This window comes from Bufo bufo, chromosome 3 (genome assembly GCF_905171765.1).
Source record: "Bufo bufo chromosome 3, aBufBuf1.1, whole genome shotgun sequence".
NCBI lineage: Eukaryota > Metazoa > Chordata > Amphibia > Anura > Bufonidae > Bufo > Bufo bufo.
Window position 1 is genome coordinate 615,108,077 of NC_053391.1, and position 21,797 is coordinate 615,129,873.

General features: G+C 45.9%; 2 protein-coding genes across 2 annotated transcripts in view; one reads left to right on the forward strand and one right to left on the reverse strand.

The window, feature by feature from the left end:
• The window catches only part of CKAP2 (cytoskeleton associated protein 2), a 37,739-nt gene extending 36,737 nt beyond the window's left edge, over positions 1-1,002 (reverse strand). The window contains exon 1 of the mRNA XM_040426069.1: positions 949-1,002. Within this exon, the coding sequence (XP_040282003.1) occupies positions 949-991 (43 nt within the window). The 5' untranslated portion in view covers positions 992-1,002. The remainder of the gene's footprint in view (positions 1-948) is intronic.
• Positions 1,003-1,330: 328 nt separating this feature from the next.
• The window catches only part of VPS36 (vacuolar protein sorting 36 homolog), a 59,048-nt gene continuing 38,581 nt past the window's right edge, over positions 1,331-21,797 (forward strand). The window contains exons 1-5 of the mRNA XM_040426071.1: positions 1,331-1,513; positions 5,808-5,876; positions 8,435-8,505; positions 12,785-12,899; positions 14,204-14,287. Of these exons, the coding sequence (XP_040282005.1) occupies positions 1,418-1,513; positions 5,808-5,876; positions 8,435-8,505; positions 12,785-12,899; positions 14,204-14,287 (435 nt within the window). The 5' untranslated portion in view covers positions 1,331-1,417. The remainder of the gene's footprint in view (positions 1,514-5,807; positions 5,877-8,434; positions 8,506-12,784; positions 12,900-14,203; positions 14,288-21,797) is intronic.

Below are 21,797 nucleotides of genomic sequence, written 5' to 3' on the forward strand. Positions count from 1 at the left end.
TTCAAGCTCTGACTCATCTGAGGTTAATTTGCACATGTATAAAATCTTTTTTTTACACAATAAAAGCACACAGAGCTATGGGGACTGGATATTGCGGATGTGCTAGCGTCCATCTAGCAACCCATGTCCTCAGCTCTATACCCAAAATCCCGGTGACAGGTTCCCTTTAAAGGCATCGCCTGGAACTCTCTCATGGCCATAGATATCGCCATGTCCAAGAGGCTCGGCGCCTGTGCCCACAGCACCTCGTCTTGGGGCAGCGCCCGCTCCATGGTCAAGCTCATCGGCATATGCTGGGCACAGTGATCTGCCTGTGGAAGAGCAGAGGAGACGCCCAGGACCCGCCTACATTTGCACCCACAGGATTGTGATTGGAGGATTTGCAGGGACTCACATCTCGATAAGGTCCAGCAGAATGACAGAACACAGGGCGGAGCCTCTATGAGCAACGCCCCGCCCACTCCTACAGGCTAATTAGCATATTACAAAAATAGCAGAGTTGGATTCTGCTGACATTGTACATTGCTAAAGTCAGCCAGTTTAAGGAGGGTTAATGCTGGTGACAGGTTCCCTTTAAGGGGGTTGTCCAAGGTATTTTTATTGATGACCCATCCTAAGGATCGGCGGGGGTCGGACCCCCAGCGGTGAGCAGCTGGAATTACTCCCAAGCTATCCCGGCCGCTTCCTATACACTTCTATAGGAGCGATCCCCGCCGATCTGATATTGATGACCTAGCCCCGTTATAGCCCATGGGTGCGGCAAGCAATACGTTTTACTGTACTCAAACATATACGCTAGAGATAAAGCAAACCAGACGTGAGCCCGGCCTACAACACATCCATGAGGAGTACAGACGGAGCTCTACTGGGCTGTATTCAGACGCGGCGTCTGTGACAGCAGCACCAGTAAATACAGCTCTACATAGGACACAATACAAAGCCCCTCACCTCGGCGGGCGGTCCGTTGCACGGCTCCGGTAGTCACACTCATGTCTGCCTTCATCCGCCTGAAGTTCTCTTTTGAATTGAAAAGCGCACCACAGAACAGCCTCAGCGACCGCCTACCGGATTGGTCAGCGTCTTCCGCACTGACCAATCACAGCACACCCCTGAGAACACCGGACACGCTGATAGGCTGCTGCAAGCCTCTCAGCCTGTGTTGTCGTTGACAGTCAGCGAATCAGTTTAAAGTTGACGTCACGTGACAGTATAACGTCTGAGCAGCTGCAACAGCAGCAACAACTCCGCACTGGTGGGCGTGGATTATTGGAGCCAAGATGGGCATGCGCAGTAATTAAGTCCGGCTCCTGGCACACATGTGACTGATCACATGATCCCGACGTCATCATCTAAGGTCCTGTAGTTTCCTGGGCTTTTTGACACCTGGCTGTTCCTGGTTGCGGCGCTGTGCGGGGACATGGACCGCTTCTCCTGGTGCTCCGGCCTGCTGGAGATAGACGAGACCCTGGTGATCCAGCAGCGCGGAGTGCGCCTGTCAGATGGGGAGGACAAGGTGGGGGAAGTCACCGCAGACTGAGCGGCAGGGGGCAGCCTCCGTGCTGGGGAGTCGTGTATTTACTAGAAACTCCAGAGGCAATGATATAGGTTCTGTATCAGTTCTTCACCTGGAAGATCTCTGCTTGCGTTCAGTGAATGGAAACCACGGTCTACTACAGAAGACAAAGCTGCGTTCACTCTGTGTGTCACTGTATAGCCAGACCCCATAGCATCTGTGCTCTATAGAGGAACATATAGCGCGCACATAGGGCTTTACTGGGCGCCTGGTATGGACCAGTGCGGTAGACTGTGCTATTTCATGACATATACCAGCCTAGCGGAGGGCGCTATTTTGGCATCCATTGGGTGAAGTTTTTTAAGTGGCATTTTTAATGCTGCCCTTTCCACTTTCCAAAAAAGGTGGCGGTGGAGGGCGCCGACACATTCATCTTCATCTCCTCCTCTGTCTGTGCAGGAGATCTCAGAGGCCGGAGTAACCGCTGCTCTCTGCTAAAGCTTTCCCGAGCTGTGTTTTCTTGGTGGGATTAAAGGGATTTTCTACAAGATGGCAGACATCACTGGGGAGTGAGCTCAACTAAAGATCCGTCAGCCCCGCTATGTGTCTCCCCACCACCGGCTTTGGAATGACCCGTAACCAGCAGCTGAAATTGCACTGCTGTCACTCATGCAGCCAATCGCTGACCTCAGAGGGGCACTGTTAATGCCAGTGTTTGGCAGCACCAGTCTCATGTTATTGCTGCAGCCGAATAAACCAAGCCCGGCATGGAGAACCGGAGCAACACCCGGCGCTGGAGATTTTATTTTTTCTTCTTTAAAGGCTATGTACACCTTCAGAGGCAATGTTTGTTCAGGATCGCGTTTTACTCATTTTTGGCTGAAAATAATATTTTCAATTGTTCTTTATTAAAAATATTGAGCTGTTCTGTCACAAGAGTCAACAGTTTATCTAAGGCTACTTTCAAATCTGCATTTTTTTTTTTTGCATCCGTCATGGATCAGCAAAAACCCATCCAGTTAATAATACAATCGGCTGCATCCGTTCAGAACGGATCCGGTTGTATTATCTCTAAAATGAACAAGACGGATCCCGCACTTAGACCATTGTAAGTTAATGGGTGCTGGACTGTTTTTTTTTGGTCCGAAAAAATGGATCCCACACCATTGACTTACATTGTCTTGATCAGTTTCCCATGACGCGCTCAACGCTGCTTGCAGCAGTTTTCTGTCCGTCATGGGAATGCAACAAAACCGAGCTGAATGCATTCTGGTGCACTGTGTTCCCTTTTAGTTCAGTTTTGTCCCCATTGACAATGACTGGGGCAAAAACTGAAGCGTTTTCCTCCGGTTTTGAGATTCTATGACGGATCTTAAACCTGGAAAGGAAAAAGCAGTTGTGACCGTAGGTTCTGTGTGACTGGTACTTTCACTTTCTGCCGTCATCTAATAAACCGTATCTCTAAGTTACTAAGAGGTCATAAACCGTTATATAAGCCACATTCTTATCATTAAGATAAGAACTGAGCTATAGTGAGTGTTTATAATGTCAGAGAGCAGAGATAAGGAGCCCGTCAGCTCATGGTCTGACGGAAAAGAAAGTCCAGAGGTTGCTTCTAGAACATCTCAGCTCTGTACAGATAAAAAGGCTCCATATTTTTTTTTAATAAAGACCAATAGAAAACATGATTTTTAGCTCAAAATGAGTACAATGCAAAAAAAACCTGCCCCCAGAGGTGTACATAGCCTTAGGCCGAATGCACACAGCCGAGAGCGGTCCGTGGTATCCCGGCCTGGAATCCAGCTGAGAGCAGGAGCGCACGGCGCCATTGGTTGCTATGACGCTGTGCGCTTCATGCCGCCGCTGCTGTACAGTGATACACTCGTATAGATCATACCAGTGTATTACTGTAGTGCAGCGGCTGCATGAAGCACACGGCGTCATAGCAACCAATGGCGCCGTGCGCTCCTGCTCTCAGCTGGATTCCAGGCCGGGATACCAGGGCCGTGTGCATTCGGCCTTAGGCCTCATGCAAACAACCATTTTTTCGGGTCCGCATCCAAGCCGCAGTTTTCAATGGGGCCACAAAAGATGCAGACAGCACTCCGTGTGCTGTCCGCATCCGTTGCTCCCTTCCGTGGCCCCGCAAAAAAATAGAACATGTCCTATTCTTGTCCGCAAAATGGACAAGAATAGGCATTTCTACAATGTGCCGCCCGTTCCTTTCCGCAAATTGCGGAAAGCACACAGACGGCTTCCGTTTTTTGCGGATCCGCGGTTTGCGGACCGCAAAAAAAACTGATTGGTCGTGTGCATGAGGCCTTATTCACACAGTCAGTCAGTGGTTTCCATCAGTGATTTTGAGCCAAAACCAGGTGCGACTCTAAACACAGAACAGGATCAGATCTCTCCCTTTTACCTCATGTCTGTGGACGCTCACAATCGCTGATGGAAATCACTGACTGTGAATGAGGCTTTAGTTTTCTTGCTAAAACTAGACAACCCCTATAACACATACACCTGGAAAGCTCCTGGAATATATGATAAATGCATCTGTAGGCCCCCCATTTACCTGACAAAGGCCAAGACAATGGGGGTCATTTACTAATGTAAATAAAAAAAAGCCTCAAACCCCCTTTTTGTGACTTTTTAATGCCCGTGCGACAATATTTTGTCTTGGGCGTCTTTTTTTTTTTTTTTTTTTTTTTTTTTTTTACTGTCTTTGCCGTTTGAGTGGCTGTGGCTGCGCCAGTGGCCTTGGTATATTCACTTGCGCCAGATATAGGTGTCAAAGTTGTTGACAATCTCCACTAAGTGAAGTAGATTTTCACTCCGAAGGCACGGACTGCCAGACATGCGCCTCATCCTCACAGGGGAATAAAAGACCGGTGTGAAATGCTGATTGTTGTAGAGGACCCCTTGTCATTTTAGCCTCCGTGGGACTAGTATTTGTTGGTCTATCTATTTTTCTTACTGTGTGCCATCTGCTATTTGTTGTTGTACCATGAGACCCTACAGGTGGCAGATGCCATGGGATGACTTGGCAGTGGCATATGTTTGGGGTATGCATGTGTCTGCCTCCTGGATGCTCCAATAGCTCATTGCATATAATAAAAGAACGCAGGTTCCTACAGAGAAAAGAAAGGTATCCTTTAAATCGGCTTCATCAACCCTATAGGTCTAGTTGTATAGGGTTCATTCTGGTGATAGAGCCACTTTAAATAAAAACCTTCACTATATGTTCCAACAATATTCATAGACCCCCATGCACCCTCCATAGTGTTGTTTTTTTTTAGGCTAGTTACATACGAGCGAGCGTCACGCTCCGGACTGGCAGCGTGAGTATCGGACAGCTCCCGTCCTGACCTCCCAGCACTGCCGGGGTCGCATTGCATTCTATTGATTTATGATGCTATGTAAACTCTTAGAGGTCTGTAATATATTGGATAACCCTAACCTAATGCTGCCAGTGTTATCCAATACATTTCAGAACTGTAAGGCCTCTTTCACACGGGCGTCGTGTTTTTTGCCCGGATAAGATGCAGGTGCATGCACGATTTTTCCGCGCGAGTGCAAAACATTGTAATGCGTTTTGCACGCGCGTGAGAAAAAAATCGGCATGTTTGGTACCCAAACCCGAACTTCTTCACAGAAGTTCGGGTTTGGGTTAGGTGTTCTGTAGATTGTATTATTTCCCCTTATAACATGGGTATAAGGGAAAATAATAGCATTCTTAATACAGAATGCATAGTACAATAGGGCTGGAGGGGTTAAAAAAAATAAAATAAAAATTTAACTCGCCTTAATCCACTTGATCGCGCAGCCGGCATCTCTTCTGTCTTCATCTTTTGAGGAATAGGACCTGTGATGACGTCACTGCGCTCATCACATGGTCCTCACACGATCCATCACCATGGTGACATAGGTTGGAGGATTCTGCTAAGGATTTTTCCTGATTTCGTGTTGAGCAAACTTGTTTTAAGTTCGGCGTCTAAAGTTCGGGTTCGGCTTATCGAAGAATCGCGTTATGGATTCCGCTGCCACGGGCCAAGTTATGGTCCGTGGTAGCGGAATCTATTACGCGATTTTTCGATAACCCGAACTTTAGACGCCGAATTTAAAACACACGTTCGCTCAACACTACTCCTGATGTATACTTCTAGAGGAGCCCAAAAAATGTGACCGAAGCCTTACACATGGAGCATAGTTCACGGTTGTTACTTTGTGACTGTTTTCTGTCTAGGTAGATTTTACGTCCCTATTGATTTTATGTTTTCACTTTCTTTTCCATCAGAGTAAGTTTGACAGCGGCACGCTTCTCTTGACCACTCACAGGCTAATTTGGAGAGACCAGAAAAATCATGTAAGTTCCACCATTTATCATTTTTGGTATATTTTGTTTTAAAGAAGACGGCCTCTTGTGACGTGATTTTTAGTAACTACTTGTATCCCCCATGTAATAACAAGTCTGGGGCATCTATACTTGTGACTCTATGTTGTGCCGTTCCTTTATTATTTCTGCAAGTTCCCAGCTGGGGCGTGTCCCTTCATAGTCTGACACTGACGGCACTGACCCCCACTGATGACACCCATAAACTGCTAGCAGGAATAATAGAGTGGTATAACGTCAAGTTATAAGAATAGATGCTCTAGAAATGCTATTTCATGTGGAATACAATTATTTACTAGAACAGATGACAGGTCCCCTTTAAGGAGTTTTACAGAAAACATTTTTTTTACAGTACTAAAAAGAGGCAACATGGTAAAAAATAAATAACTACTCATTGGTAAATGCCCTGCTGTGCCAGTGCCATGGCTTCTGTGGTCCCCTCATTATTAGCCATGCTGTACGTTCACTTGCCTCAGTGGCGATGCCTGCATGTACGGCACACGGCTGCTGCTGGGGTCACGTGGCTGTACATCATCACCGCAGAAACCAGGAGGACCCCCAGAGCTTTGAAGCTGGAGCGGCAGCGCACTTACCTAGGGGAGTAAAGTTGCAGATTTTTCAGACTATAAAAACAATTTTTTAGCAAGGAAAAAAAAAAATCTTGCTAAAAAGATTCCTGTACCTTGTAGTCCCTAGTCAGAGGGGAAGCAAACGAGCGCAGCGAATAAATAAAAAATCAGCACGTTGTCTCCACCTCGTGCAGGACCCCCTGGTCACGTCCTCCTCGTGCTGCCTCGGTGGGCCAGCTGCTGCTTTGTCTGTAAGCTGTGGCCCTACTAATATCCAGAGCAGAGCCCATCACTGGCCCAGTTTGCAGTCTCCCTCCACCTTGCCTGTATGTGACCTCTTCATGCTTACCCCTAACCTGGGACTTCAGACAAGTCGCCCAGTCCTCTCCCTGGATAGTAACCATGGTGGACACCCCAAGCCGTACACTGCCAGTGCTGTGGCTTACAGGGGGGAGCCCGGCCTGCGTCTACCTGTCTGGGTCTTCCTTCCTACCCCTATAGAAGCCAGTGCTTGGCTGAGTGAGCCCTTTAAGCCCCCCCTTCCCCCCCCACACACTTTGAAATATGAAATTAATGAAATATATATATATATTTTTTTTGTCTAAACATGGGGCATGTCATATAATGTGCATTTTTTTTTAGACCCTTTTTTTTTATGTTTCACCACGTTCCCTGCATTGTGTTTGTTTTGTTTTTTTAAAGGGAACCTGTCACCAGGATTTTGGGTATAGAGCTGAGGACATAGATTGCTAGATGGCCGCTAGCACATCCGCAATATCCAGTCCCCATAGCTCTGTGTGCTTTTATTCTGTAAAAAAACGATTTGATACATATGAAAATTAACCTGAGATGTCCTGTCCCTGACTCATCTCACATACAGGACTCATCTCAGGTTAATTTGCATATGTATCAAATCGTTTTTTTACAGAATAAAAGCACACAGAGCTATGGGGACTGGGTATTGCAGATGTGCTAGCGGACATCTAGCAACCCATGTCCTCAGCTCTATACACAAAATCCTGGTGACAGGTTCCCTTTAAATCCTGGACAATCTCTTTAAAGGGGTCCTTTCAGCACAGTCCCTTTTCTTAAGTAACGTCGTGTGAAAGGGAGTGAAGCGAGTGGAGTTGTATAGCCTGAAGTTACAATACTCTGTCAAATCTGTCACATCCCCAATCTTTCCCTGTCTATGAATAGGTGTATGGGAGGTGAAATGCATAAAATATCAGGGTATGAATAAAAAAAAAATACATTTTCGGTGAAAACATTTCCGCCTACCCCTTCTGACTGACTCATGTATGGTTTCTCTCACCCGCCATGGTTTTTTACCCTTAGCTGAGCCCCTGAAGGTGGTAAGTCGTCGGTCAAGTGCCTAGGCTCCTCAGGGGACCCTCGTACTGGTCTCGGAGGTGGCACCCCCCATCTGTCATTTATGACATATCCTGTGACAAAATATACAACTGAGCTAATATCTTTTAATAATAATAATAATAATAATAATAGCTCTTTGCTCTGTATACCCGTTTGTTAAACGGTGGCTGGATTCATTTTTCCATCACATTATACGCTGCTCGTTTCCATGGTTACGACCACCCTGCAATCCATCAGTATTGGTCGTGCTTGCACACTATAGGAAAAAGCACTACACTATGTACGGATCCCGACCGCCAGAGATGCTGGCGCTTTTTTCTATAGTGTGCAAGCATGACCACCACTGATTGATTGCAGGGTGGTCGTAACCATGGAAACGAGCAGTGTATAATGTGATGAAAAAAATGAGTCCAGCCAGCAAAGGAAGCAATATGGACAATCACAATACATTAGTAAGAGCCTTGTATTAACTTTCTCTACATGATAAATGCCATTTGCTGAAGTGAGACAACCTGTTAATATGAGGAGGTGAACTTGGGCACTTCCAACTTTCCTCTGCATTTCACTTCTTTTCTTACCGTTTTTCTGCAGGATTTCTGCGTTGCTGTTCCACTTTCTCAGATTGTGTTCTCAGAAGAACAAGCGGGAGGGATTGGAAAAAGGCGAGTATCGTGTAGCGATCCAAAAAGATGCTCAAAAGTGGCAACGAAAAATACCCTTAGGGCATGTTCACACATGGAGGATAGGCTGGGGATTTTCATGTGGCAAATTCGCATTGCTGTGCTGTACCAGTGAAGTGATGAAACATTAAGAAAACGCATCCAAACCCTGCAAAAAAAGCAAAACGCAGAATAAATTCACCTGCGGTGCGCATTTGCGATCCGCAGATGTCTATATGTTGTGATTCTCCACCGCTTCTCCCTTTGTGATGCAGAAGTGAAATCCGCAGCAAAACCCGCAAGTGATTCATGTGGATTTTGCTGCGGCTCCGCGTCAGAATCTGAGCCGTATTCTCTGCTGTGGTTTACTTGAATGTACCCTAACAAATAAAAGTACTGCCCCTGCCCCCAGTAAAGCTTGGAAGTGTCCCCGTGTCGCTCACACGCTAGGGTACGTTTCATAAGGAACCAAATATAATATTAGTAACTTTTTGATTTGCGAAAGAACAGAGCTCCCAAGGGAAGCCGACGTTAACATCAGACTCGGGAGTCCAAATTCTTACTCTCCTTGGTTCTTTTTCTTAAGTTTTTTTTTTTTGTCTTGTACTCCAAAGCCTCTGCTGCTCTGCCTCTTAATTGTGGCGCATCTGTTCCGGTGTGTCTGCGCCAAAACTGATATCTACACTAGCAAGGGGTTTATGCTATAATATAGGCCAGTCTCCAAGCTATAGGCGCCCATTCCCTGCCCCTCTACGCCAGCATCTTGGAAACTGGGGCTCAAAACCTCAAACAAGTTACCAAATTTTGTCCAACCTGGGCGAACGGCAACTTTTTGGCGCCAGTTTCCTGCCACACAGGACATGATAAATGCCCCCCCCAATGTGTATATCTTAGACTGAAAAGCAGGCTGGACCAAGCATCTTTACCGCATGACAGTAGGAATGGTTTCAGCGCCACAACAAAATTAAAATCCTGCTTTATTCCGAATTACATTAAAAACATGATGGTTCGAAACCACAGATACAAGACCTACCCGCTTATGCGTTTCAAGCTCCTTTTGGGCTGTAAATTTTACTAGGGCCTTCCCCCTCCTCCTGTGAAATCACCTGTCCTCTACACCTGCAGACTGGAAATCTGCCTGCAAATAAGGCCTCTTGCACACGAACCTTTATATATATTTTTTTTTTCCGTTCCGTTTTTTTGCGTTCCGTATACAGAACCATTCATTTCAATGGATCCGCAAAAAAAAGGAAGGTACTCCGTATGCCTTCCATTTCTGTTTTTCCGTTCAAAGATAGAACATGTCCTATTATTGTCCGCATAACGGACAAGGATAGGACTGTTCTATTAGGGGCCAGCTGTTCTGTTCCGCAAAAAACGGAATGCACACGGACGTATTTTCTGCGGATCCGTTTTTTGCGGATTGCAAAATACTGAAGAAGCCATACGGTCGTGTGCAAGAGGCCTAAGGCTCCAAGTGCCCAGCAGGGCATTATCAATCTTTGCAAGGGCCCAACCTGCCTCCTCTGTCACCTGCAAAATTATTGTACAGTGTAAAGCATGGGTGTCAAACATGCGGCCCGCGGGCCGCATGCGGCCCGCAATGAATATCTTTGCGGCCCGGCAAAGATGCAGCATCGCAGACTGCTATGTATGAGTCGGGAGAGAGGAGGGGCTGGAGTCCGTAACTAGGGGCGGGGCCCGGTGCAGTCACTGTACTCTTACACCGGGCCCCGCCGCTCACCGAAGTATTTATAAACGTGAATCCTTATCCTGTTGTTAAGTTGAACTAACGCTGCCCTCTCCCCTGTTCCCATGTTCCCCTGTATCCCCATAGCACTTACTTAAGCTTCAATAGCAGGCAGAGCGGACGGCACCAGTAACGTCACTCACTGACGTCGAGCGCCTGCTCCGCCCACTTTATGAATGAAGCAGGCGGAGCAGGCGCTCGACGTCAGTGAGTGACGTTACTGGTGCCGTCCGCTCTGCCTGCTATGGAAGCGTGTTCGTAAGTGCTGTGGGGATACAGGGGAACATGGGAGAGCGCAGCGTTAGTTCAACTTAATAACAGGATAAGGATTCACGTTTATAAATACTTCGGTGAGCAGAGGGCCGGTGTATTGGGGGACACTGTTATGAGGGGGATCTGTGGATGACATATAGCAGTGTCATCCACAGATCCCCCCCCCCATAACAGTTCCATCCACAGATCCCCCCACCTCATAACAATGCCATCCACAGATATCCCACCCCATAGCAGTACCATCCACAGATATCCCACCCCATAGCAGTACCATCCACAGATATCCCACCCCATAACAGTTCCATCCACAGATCCCCCACCTCATAACAATGCCATCCACAGATCCCCGATAACAGCACCATCCACAGATCCCCCACCCCCATAACAATGCCATCCACAGATATCCCACCCCATAGCAGTACCATCCACAGATCCCCCATAGCAGTGCCATCCACAGATCCCCCATAGCAGTGCCATCCACAGATCCCCCATAGCAGTGCCATCCACAGATCCCCCATAACAGTGCCATCCACAGATCCCCCATAACAGCGCCATCCACAGATCCCCCATAACAGCGCCATCCACAGATCCCCCCATAACAGCACCATCCACAGATCCCCCATAACAGCACCATCCACAGGTCCCCCATAACAGCGCCATCCACAGATCCCCCACATGACAGTGCGTCATCCACAGATCCCCCACATGACAGTGCGTCATCCACAGATCCCCCACATGACAGTGCGTCATCCACAGATCCCCCATAACAGCGCCATCCACAGATCCCCCATAACAGCGCCATCCACAGATCCCCCATAACAGCGCCATCCACAATCCCCCATAACAGCGCCATCCACAGATCCCCCATAACAGCGCCATCCACAGATCCCCCATAACAGCGCCATCCACAGATCCCCCCATAACAGCGCCATCCACAGATCCCCCATAACAGTGCCATCCACAGATCCCCCATAACAGTGCCATCCACAGATCCCCCATAACAGCGCCATCCACAGGTCCCCCATAACAGTGCCATCCACAGATCCCCCACATGACAGTGCGTCATCCACAGATCCCCCATAATAGTGTCATGCACAGACCACCATTAATTCAAAGCCCACCAAAAAGCACAACTTTTGGTTAAAAATATTTTTTTTCTTATTTTCCTCCTCAAAAACCTAGGTGCGTCTTATAGTGAAGTTTTAATATTTGTATATATATATAGGTCTCACTTGTGTTATTGGCAACGGGGATGTTGGGGGTCAGCAGTCATGAAACAACAATGTTGTTCTATGAAAATGTACGATTTATTTTTTTATTTTTTTTGATGCGGCCCACATAAACTTAAATTTTGTTTTTTTGGCCCATGTTAGCCTTTGAGTTTGACATGCTTGGTGTAAAGGGACCTTTGGGCTCATTTCACCCTACTGGTACACGTGGGTACAGCCTTCCGGCAAGCTGTTTGTCAGCATGTTTGCCAGGTTGCTGCTGGATTCAGGCAGCATTCGGCTATGCCGGGTCTGGCAGGCTGTGAATGCTGGTGTGAAACTAGCCTAAGGGAACAGCGCATTAGCATTGGTTACATAGGGTGTCAATAGGTGACGGGCTCCCTTTAACCCTGTGCTGAAATGCAGTCACAGGGTTTATGGTGACAGTACTGAAATTCTGAAGATGTCCTTCTCATTTCTGTTGGGTTATCTTATCACAGACTGCTGATGTTAACCAGATCATCCTGTTCATATTAAATATTAGCAAGTATTTCTGGATGTGAGGACAGTGATGTGGATGGACATGGTAATAGAGGTAAAATAGAACTGTATAAAACAATGGCTCCTGTACACTTAGAGGCACATTTATTAAGACTGGCATTTTAGACATCGGTGTTAATAAAGCCCTAAACTGGCAGAAGATCCACCGAAGTTCTAGAGAAGTGCCGGACTCCCCATGACTTTGAGGCCTCCAGCGCCAGTTCTGAATGTAAGACCGCTTTCTTGCTGTTATACCATTTAGACCATTTTCTACACCTAAAACAGGAGTAGAAAATGATGAATGAGATGGGCCTGTCGGCCTGTCCCCTTCCCCACCCATGCCATGCCCACAATTTTAGACCTGGCGTGAGCGGAGAGAAGTGGCAGATAGCAGCATAACTAACTGTTTGGCCGCATCTGCGCCTTAAATACTCCTAATTTATGTGTATTTCGGAATAGTAAATGACCCCTTTACTGCAGTATTAATAAAGTGTAACCATTGTTTTCACAGTGCCAAAATTGTAGTGCATCTCCACCCTCCATCTCCAAACAAAGAACCTGGACCATACCAAACCAGCCGCTACTCCTATGTCAAGTTATCCTTCAGAGAGCACGGTCAGATTGAGGTAAGTGGGCAGCAGGCTGTTATAGGGGTAATGTTCTATCCACAGATGGGTACCACTGTTACTTTTTGATCACTTATGTATTTTGTCCAGGACTGTCGCGGCATTAAAGGGCTTGTCTCCCTTCAGTGAGTGGCATTTATCATGTAGAGAAAGTTATTCAAGCCACTTACTAATGTATTGTTATTATCCATATTGCTTCCTTTGCTGCCTGGATTTATTTTTCTGTCACATTATACGCTGCTCGTGGTAACATACCACCCTGCAATCCATCAGTGGTGGTCGTGCTTGCACAATATAGGAAAAAGCACCGGCCTATGTGCGCCCCCATGGTCCCAACCACCAGAGAGGCTGACCCTTTTTCCTATAGTGTGCATCGGGATCGGTGGGGGTCCCAGCGGTTGTATCCCCACAACCCATTGTCCCCTATCTTGTGGATATATTCTAACTTTTTTTTAAAGCCTGGTACAACCCTTTTTATGGTAGATTTTTCCCCTGTGGGTGGAATAAACAGTGTTGTAGGGTATTTCCATCTTAGACTTTTATGGCATACCCACACAAGATGCCGTTCCCCCATTCCATCAGCTCCCCCCATTCCATCAGTCCTCTGTGTGCCATCAGTTCCCCGCAGTGCCATCAGATCTCTGTGCCATCAGCCCCCCCACGCTATCAGTCCTCTGTGCCATCAGCCCCCCCCCCCCCCCCCCCCAGGACAATCGGGACTACTTCTGTTACATCAGCTCCCAATGGCCACCAGTCCTCCATTCCTCAGCTACCCAGTGCCACAATCTCCGCTCCTAGCATTCCGTCCCAGTGAAATGCTTACCTTTCCTGTAGGGGCACTGCAGACACTTCACCATATCTTCCATCATTTTCTTTCGCGCCTGGCACTGTCCTCCTGATGTCGGCACAGCGTCAGGTCATAGTGCGCACATTACGTGCACTATGTCCTGATAATTTCTCAGGATCCAGTGCGGCGCGGTGCGGGCCAGCTGGTGAGCATGGAGCGTGAGTAATTGCAAGCGCTTCACTCGCACTCCATGGTCTCATGACAAAAATTTGGATCAAGGATTTTCCTGTGTCGAGTTACTCGATTTACCTGAGTACCCGGTACAGCCCTAGTTGGGGGGGGGGGGGGTGTTTTTTTACATATATGGTTTAGTATAATGAGAACTCCACCCAAAATGTTTCTGTATCGCATACCATGGCCCTTGACACCACCACTCATAGATTGCCTTTGGTTAGAAATGTCTTATAAATTAGTACTTACTTGCAGACCCTTAACTTGTCCTTGTGCTTGGGTGCAGTTCAATCGCCGACTATCAGAGGAGCTGACGCAGAAGAGGTGGCAGAGGGCATCACCCTCTATTCAGATGAGCAGAGGTCCTCAGGTAAAGCATTACACTTAAATAAAAGCATTATAACCATAATATATATATAAAAAAATCACATCAAGCATATGTCCTTGGGTTGTCCACGTTAAAGAGGAGCTGTCCCCTCTCCTGACAGGTCTGTTTTAATACCTACTTCTTGCACCCCCCTTGTAATAATTCTGGAGTATCTATTCTTATGACTCTGTGTCGTTCCTCTATTATTCCTGCTAGATGTTATGAATGAATTGCTAGCAGTTTGCAATTAAAGTCCATCTGGTGTTACCATTTGGGGAGTGGGGGTCATTGTCGGACTGTGCAGGGACACACCCCCAACTGGCAACAACCATCTGGACCTTAATGCAAACTGTAGTAATTAATTCATAACTTCTAAAAGGATTATAAAAGGAATGGTACATGATAGCCACCATTGCAGAAGAAAAACTCTCCACTCTACTCTCCAGATCACATCTCGCCACCTGTGCACTTGACCCAATCCCATGCCACCTCATCCCTAACCTCACCACAGTGTTTATCCCAGCCCTAACTCATCTCTTCAACCTATCACTAACCTCTGGTCTCTTCCCCTCTGGTTTTAAAACCTGCTACCATTACACCCATCCTCAAAAAGCCTTCCAATTTGACCCATCTTCTTTGTCCAGTTATCACCCCATATCACTTCTCCCGTATGACTCAAAGCTACTTGAGCAACATGTCCATTCTGACTGTCCTCTCATTTCTCCTCCTGCTCCCTCTTTGACACGGCTACAATCTGACTTCCGACCCCACCACTCAGCTGAGACTTGCCCTCACCAAAGTCAACAATGACCTACTAACAGCCAAAACCAAAAACATTACTCTGGCATCCTTTTCCTTGACCTGTCCTCTGCCTTTGGCCACGTCGACCACTCCTTCTGTTACAAACTCTCTCATCTCTTGGCATCACTGACCTGGCCCTCTCCTGGATTACATCAGACCTCGACAGACTGGACGTTTTGCGTCTCCCACTCTCGCACCACCTCCTCGTCTCATCCCCTCTCTGTTGTGTCCCGCAAGCTCTGTCCTAGGGACCCCCTGCTCTTCTCTATCTACACTTTCGGCCTGGACATCTCATAGAGTCCCATGGCTTTCAGTATCACTTTTATGCTGACACACACAAATCTACCTCTCTGGTCCAAAGATCACCACCTTACTATCCAGAAATCCCATAATGCCTATCTTCCATGTCCTCCTTCTTCTCCTCTCGCTTTCTAAAACTTAACATGATAAAACAGAATTCATCTTTCCTCCCATCTTGCTCAATCCCCCCAACAGACCTATCTATCACGATCATGGCTGCACACTCTCCCAGTCAACAAAGTCCGCTGCCTTGGAGTGACCTTGGATTCTGCAGTCTGTTCTGCCCTCTCCTTTCCGACCGCACATCCAAGCCCTTTCCACCACCTGCCGCCTCCAACTCAAAAAAATCTCCCGCATCCCGCGCTTTCCTCAACTTTGAGTCTGCGAAAATGCTTGTACATGCCCCATTATCTCCCGCATAGACTACTAGAACATCTTCCTCTTTGGCCTTCCATCTAGCACTCTCGCACCCCCTACAATCTATTCTCAACTCTGCTGCCTGACTAATCCACCTCTCACCCTGTTACTTCTCTGCCTCTCCCTTCTGCCAATTCCTTCACTAGCTCCCCTTTGCCCAGCGAGTTTAGTTCAAAATACAAAAAAATACATACAAGGCTGTCCACAACCTGTCCCCCCCCTACATCTTTGAGCTAATTTCCGGATACATCCCCACACGCACTCTCCAATCCTCACAAGACCTCCTTCTCTCCTCTCCTCTTATCACCTCTTCTCACAACAGCCTCCAAGATTTCTCCCGTGCATCCCCCATACTCTGGAACTCGCTACCCCCCAACATATCAGACTCTCACCTACAGTGGAATCCTTCAAAAGAAACCTAAAAAACCCACCTCTTCAGACAAGCCTACAACCAGTGACCCTGCTGCCTCTATACTGCCATGACCCCTACTTTACCCTCTCCTAAAGTGTCCTTCTCCCATACCATGTAGATTGTAATCCCTCACGGGCAGGGCCCTCTCTCCTTCTGTACCAGTTTGTAACTCGTCTTGTTCCTGCTTAGTGCAATTGTCTGTATTATGTATGTATGTATGCCCCCTTTTCATATGTACATCACCATGGAATAAATTGGCGCTTTAATAATAAATAATAATAATGCTCTAGAATTATTACATGGGAGAATGCAACTAGTTGCTTCAAGCAGACATGTCAGGAGAGGTGACAGGTCCTCTTTAAAAGGCAAAAATCTTTTTTAAAGGGTTTCTGTCACCAGAATTAACCCTATAAACGAACGTACTGTCGGGGATATAAAGCAAGTGCTTTTATATAAAAGAAAGTACAAAAATAGAAAAACTCAATAATATGCAATAACACAGTGATATGCAGTACCCAAAATTCGCCACAAGATGGCTCTAACTCGACTACCAGCATTCCATATCGCCTCCTCAAACATAAAAATGTAATACAAGCATCCCGACAACAATTATGAAATCAACACAATAGTGATAAGGACAGATACGAACCCTTGCTCTGCTCAAACTATGACCAATGTCGGATATCGGGTAGTATTGCTTAGGGTTGTGTATAGTACACACGGAGCAGCAGAGAGATTAGCATGGCAGCCAGGGCTTTAGTAATGTCCTGGCTGGCCATGGTAACCGATCGGAGCCCCAGGATTACACTGCTGGGGCTCCGATCAGAAGCTGCCACTGCCACCAATGAGAAGGGGAGGGGACCCTGTGGCCACTGACACCAATGATTTTAATACTGGAGGGGGCACACTGCGCCATCAATGATAATTAACCTTTACAGAAGGGCGGGTGCCGGCAGCAGATCAGCGGCAGTTAACCCCTCAGGTGCTGCACCTGAGGGGTTAACTGCCGCTGATCGCAGCTCCATGTCAGAGGCAGGGTGCCGGCTAGGTGATTCTGCTGCCGGCACCTGCCTCCTGTATTAAAGGTTAACTATCATTGGTGGCGCAGTGCGCCCTCCCCTCCTCCACCCCTCTGTCTTCTTATTGGCAGTGGCGGCACAGGGGGAGGGAGAGAGTGAGTTCTTCTCCCCTGTGCTGCCGAGGGAACATGAGCGCTGACAGCAAACGCGCTCCATGTTCTCTGATGCTAGGCTGCGCCGTAGGGCAGCCTAGTATCGATTAATGTCAAATCATGGTATCGTATCGATATTTCGATACCCGCAATAACCCTAGTATTGCTACATAAGTTACAAATTATCAAGCCTGATATGACTATAGAATGAATATTCCAATCGGAAATTCTCTCTGATATCAATATTAGATCTTTTATTCAGTAATATAAATCTTTACTGAATCGTGATAATATTGATTTAGTACATCTAACATTACACATCCGCAATAAAGCAGGAAGTTTCTAAATATCAGGCCAATTATTTCAATCAATACTACACATAATAGTTATACGTTACCCGAGAATGCAGTTTATATGCAGTCTAAGGGAAGTCAGCTCTAAAGTCCGTTCTGATCATTTATTTTTTTCTTTTGGGGTCTCTCCTTTCTTTCTTTGTTTCTCTGTGTCTCTGTTGCTCCCTGTTGTTTTTTTTTTTTTTTTTTTTTTTTTCTTGTTTTTTTTCCCCCTTCCTGTGTGTGTGGTTTATGATCACAAACTTATCAGTTAGACACACCTTCATAACTTGGAGTTTCCAATCATTGTCAGTTAGGTGTGTACATATAATGACTGTGATGTCACTATATAACCCAGAATGCATTTCAACTGTTGTGGCAATGTTACCTATTCATACCTAGGTGGCACTATTGCATAAGCTACTAGCATCATCACTATTGAGGGTTAACTGTCCAGGTCTGATTTCTCTTACATTCTATACACAATATATGGAATCCTAAATCAGAGATGAGGGATTATCTTTGTCACATAAACCAATTAAGGCATAGACTTTGTGGTACCATTTAGACTTTTCCCATACACTCAAATTTATGTACCGATAAGAATATAAAGGACCTTGTACTCTCAGACATGTGTGTCTCCTCTGTTATCTGTTACTCCAACGGTTGATTGATTGTTAGTTAAAATAACACTATCTTACTAACAAAGTTTACACTTAAAATTCTTCTCATCATTCTTTTGGAGTGTATGCATTACTAGTGAGAAATATATAAGATAATAGATGCATTGACGTCCTTCATAATATTTAACATAGTACAATACATGTGTCTAATTGATTATCTTATACTAAAACTTAATGTTCATTATACAATACATCACAGATTTTCTGCTTCATAAATAGACATTAAACCGTAGGCATAATTACTGAACGGGATGGCGCAGACGGGGGCCGGCAGTAGGAGACCAACGTTGCCTGGCCCTGTTAATCTAGTGTAGCAGGGCACCTAGAGGCTGATTGGCATACTATAAAAGTTATATTTCTGGAGTAACTGGGGCATAGATAAAAGTAGGAATAGGCTAGTTAGGTTTAGCTTGACATTAGCACATCGCTAATGTCAGCTAGTTTAATAGGGTTAATTCTGATCACAAACCCCTTTAAAAACTTCTGACATGTCATTGAAACATCTGAGAGATTACTATCAGTGGAGGTCCAGATGCTGATATCCAATTTTCCTTGATGTGATTAGTTATGCAGTGATGCTACATCACTGTTTTAGGCAGAATAAATGTAGAATAGCGAGCTTCCTTTGCCTATACAGGCTTCTGCAACAAGTTCATCTTCTGCCTGAAGCTGCATATAGTTGGCTTGCCTTATTTATCTGTGATTCATCTTCCTCATTAGACCTCAGGAAATAAGGGAAGCTTAAAGGAGTATTCCGGTTATAGAAGGCTAAGAAAGGATAACTTTTTATATTGGAATACCCCTTTAAAGGGTTGTCTCATCTGAGACAATGGGGGCATTTCACTAGGATATATCCCCATTGTCCCCACCACTGGGACCCACACCGATCTTCTAAATGCGCAGCTGCCCTCCATTAATTTATATGGAGCACTGGCTTGGCTGTTTCCATCGGGCCCATAGAAGTGAATGGTAGCGGTGGCCGGTCATGCGCTGTGTGCTCCCATTCACTTCTATGGGGAGAGCGCATGGTGGTGGCCGGACCGGAGTCCTCCAGCCACCTCTTTGGCCCGTTCCGTTCTCGATATAGGTGCAAGTCCCAGCAGTGGGACCTGCACTTATAAGACGATGGGGGCATATCCTAGCGATGTGCCCCATTGTCTCAGATGAGACAACCCCTTTAATGAGCTACCATTGCTTTGATGTAGCATATTCCTCTCAGGCAGATGTGTTCTGCTATGTAAGAGCTAATGCCGTATAATGTATGGATTGTCTTCAGCCTGGTGCATTTCACATTTATGTGAAGAAGAATGAATGGACGCTTGGATAACACCCTGTACTTTAGGTCATCAGTAAGATGCCCTGGCCTGTATCCCAGATTGACAGTCTGACACTATCCAATCAGTGCTGCCCCTAAATGTTCATGCTTCAAGGGCATTTCAAAATAATTTTTATTTTGGTCTAAATGTTCTTTACATGGGTGCTAAGAAGTTATCAAAAAGTTAGTTTTTGTATATAATTATATCCACGTGAAATGGCGATATATTTTTTTTTTTTTTTTTTTTTTGGCCTCAAGTCAAAAACAAATAGCACCCATCAGATATCATTGCGTATACAGAAACATAAGAAAGAAATGGGTTCACAATCCAAATTTCTATATAGCCAGTCCTGACATTTATAGAAAATAATACCAAGCACTACGTAACATTCACACTCTCTTCTTGCAAGACTCCCTTATAAGCTGCAAGGTAGCACAGTTTGGGCTTGAATCCATGGGTCCCAGATCTTAAAGAAACGATCAGGAATCCGTCTCTTTACATTCACCAATTTATACAATATTGATCAATCGCACCCATTGCTGAAGGGTAGGTATCCAATTCAGTAGTATAGTTTTCCTGGCATAAACATGAGACGGTTACAATATTCTACCGTATTTAGTAGGTATGAGATGAGAAACTAACCCTAATAGACAAGCCATGGGGGACCGCTCTCCCGGGAAACCCAGTTCAGAAACATGAAAAGCAAGGATCTCCGACCAATACACCTGTCTAACTGGGCAGTGCCAAATCATGTGAATCAAAGGAGCTGGTGTCCGCAGCACACCTGGTGCAGCTAGGGTCTGGCAGTTTAAACATTGTGGACAGACCTCCAGGAGTAAGATATAGGCCTCTTGCACACGACCATGTGCTGCCCATGGCCGTATTGTGGTCCGCATATGGCGGGGCTACAATACACGGATGCGGACCCCGTTTACTTGAATGGGTTCCATTCCCCAAAAAGATAGAACTTTGTCCTATCTTTTTGCGGGACGGACGGATCGCGGACCCCATTAAGTGAATGTCTTTGCCCGTGCATTGTGAACCGCAATTTGCGGTTCACAGCACGGCCAGCACAAGGCTATAGTCTGTGGATCCATGTCGGCTAATACAAATGACATTAGTGACAATATTTTATCAATCGCAGTAAAGTGAGCCTTGGGCAGCTTCGAAGGTGTCGCCCTATAGAAGTAAAGTAACTTGGAAGCAGTACCATTTTGAAGATACTAATACGACCCACTAAAGGTAATGGTAGATTTTCCCATGTCTCAGTTTTACCTGTGATGTTTTCCATAGTTGGGACCACGTTTAGACGATAGAATTTAGAAACACCCCTGTGAATCACAGTCCCTAAGTATCTACAGTACTCCACCACTTGTAGTGTAGATCGTGGCAGAATATACACCGGATCTACCTCCTCTATTAAATATAAACTTGACTTACCCCAATTAACTCGTAGACTCAAAAACCGACCATACTCTTCTACCGCACGCCTAGGGATTCAACTTCTCTGTAATACCACCACATCCCATCCTTGGATTCTAAGGGGCTCCATGACTAGGTCCCTGCACAGTTTGACCATGGCAGCACTGATTGGATACAGGGAGACTGGTTCACACCTTTACTGCAGACTTCTAGCAGGAATAATAAAGGAATGGCACAACATAGAACCATAAGAATAGATGGTCCAGAATTGTTATTACATGGGGAAAGCATTAAGCTATTAACAGGCATGTCAGGAGTGGTGACAGGTCCTCTTTAAAGTAAATTATTTTTTTAGCCTTAATACCCTTTATATTTCCCCTTGCCCCTTTCCTTATCTATCACATAATACATACATCTGTTGGGAAGGTGATAATTCATGCCTAATTTCTATCATACTCAGTTTTTTTTTCCTTCTTTCTTGTCCCTTTTGTGCCATTGAAAAATACAAAAAATAAAGAATTTCCCAAAAATATACAATACAATATTCTCGTGCATGGCATTGGGGGACACAGCACCATGGGTATATGTCCAACTACCACTAGGAGGCGACACTAGACATAAAAAGTGTTGGCTCCTCCCCGTTGGGCGATACCCTCTCC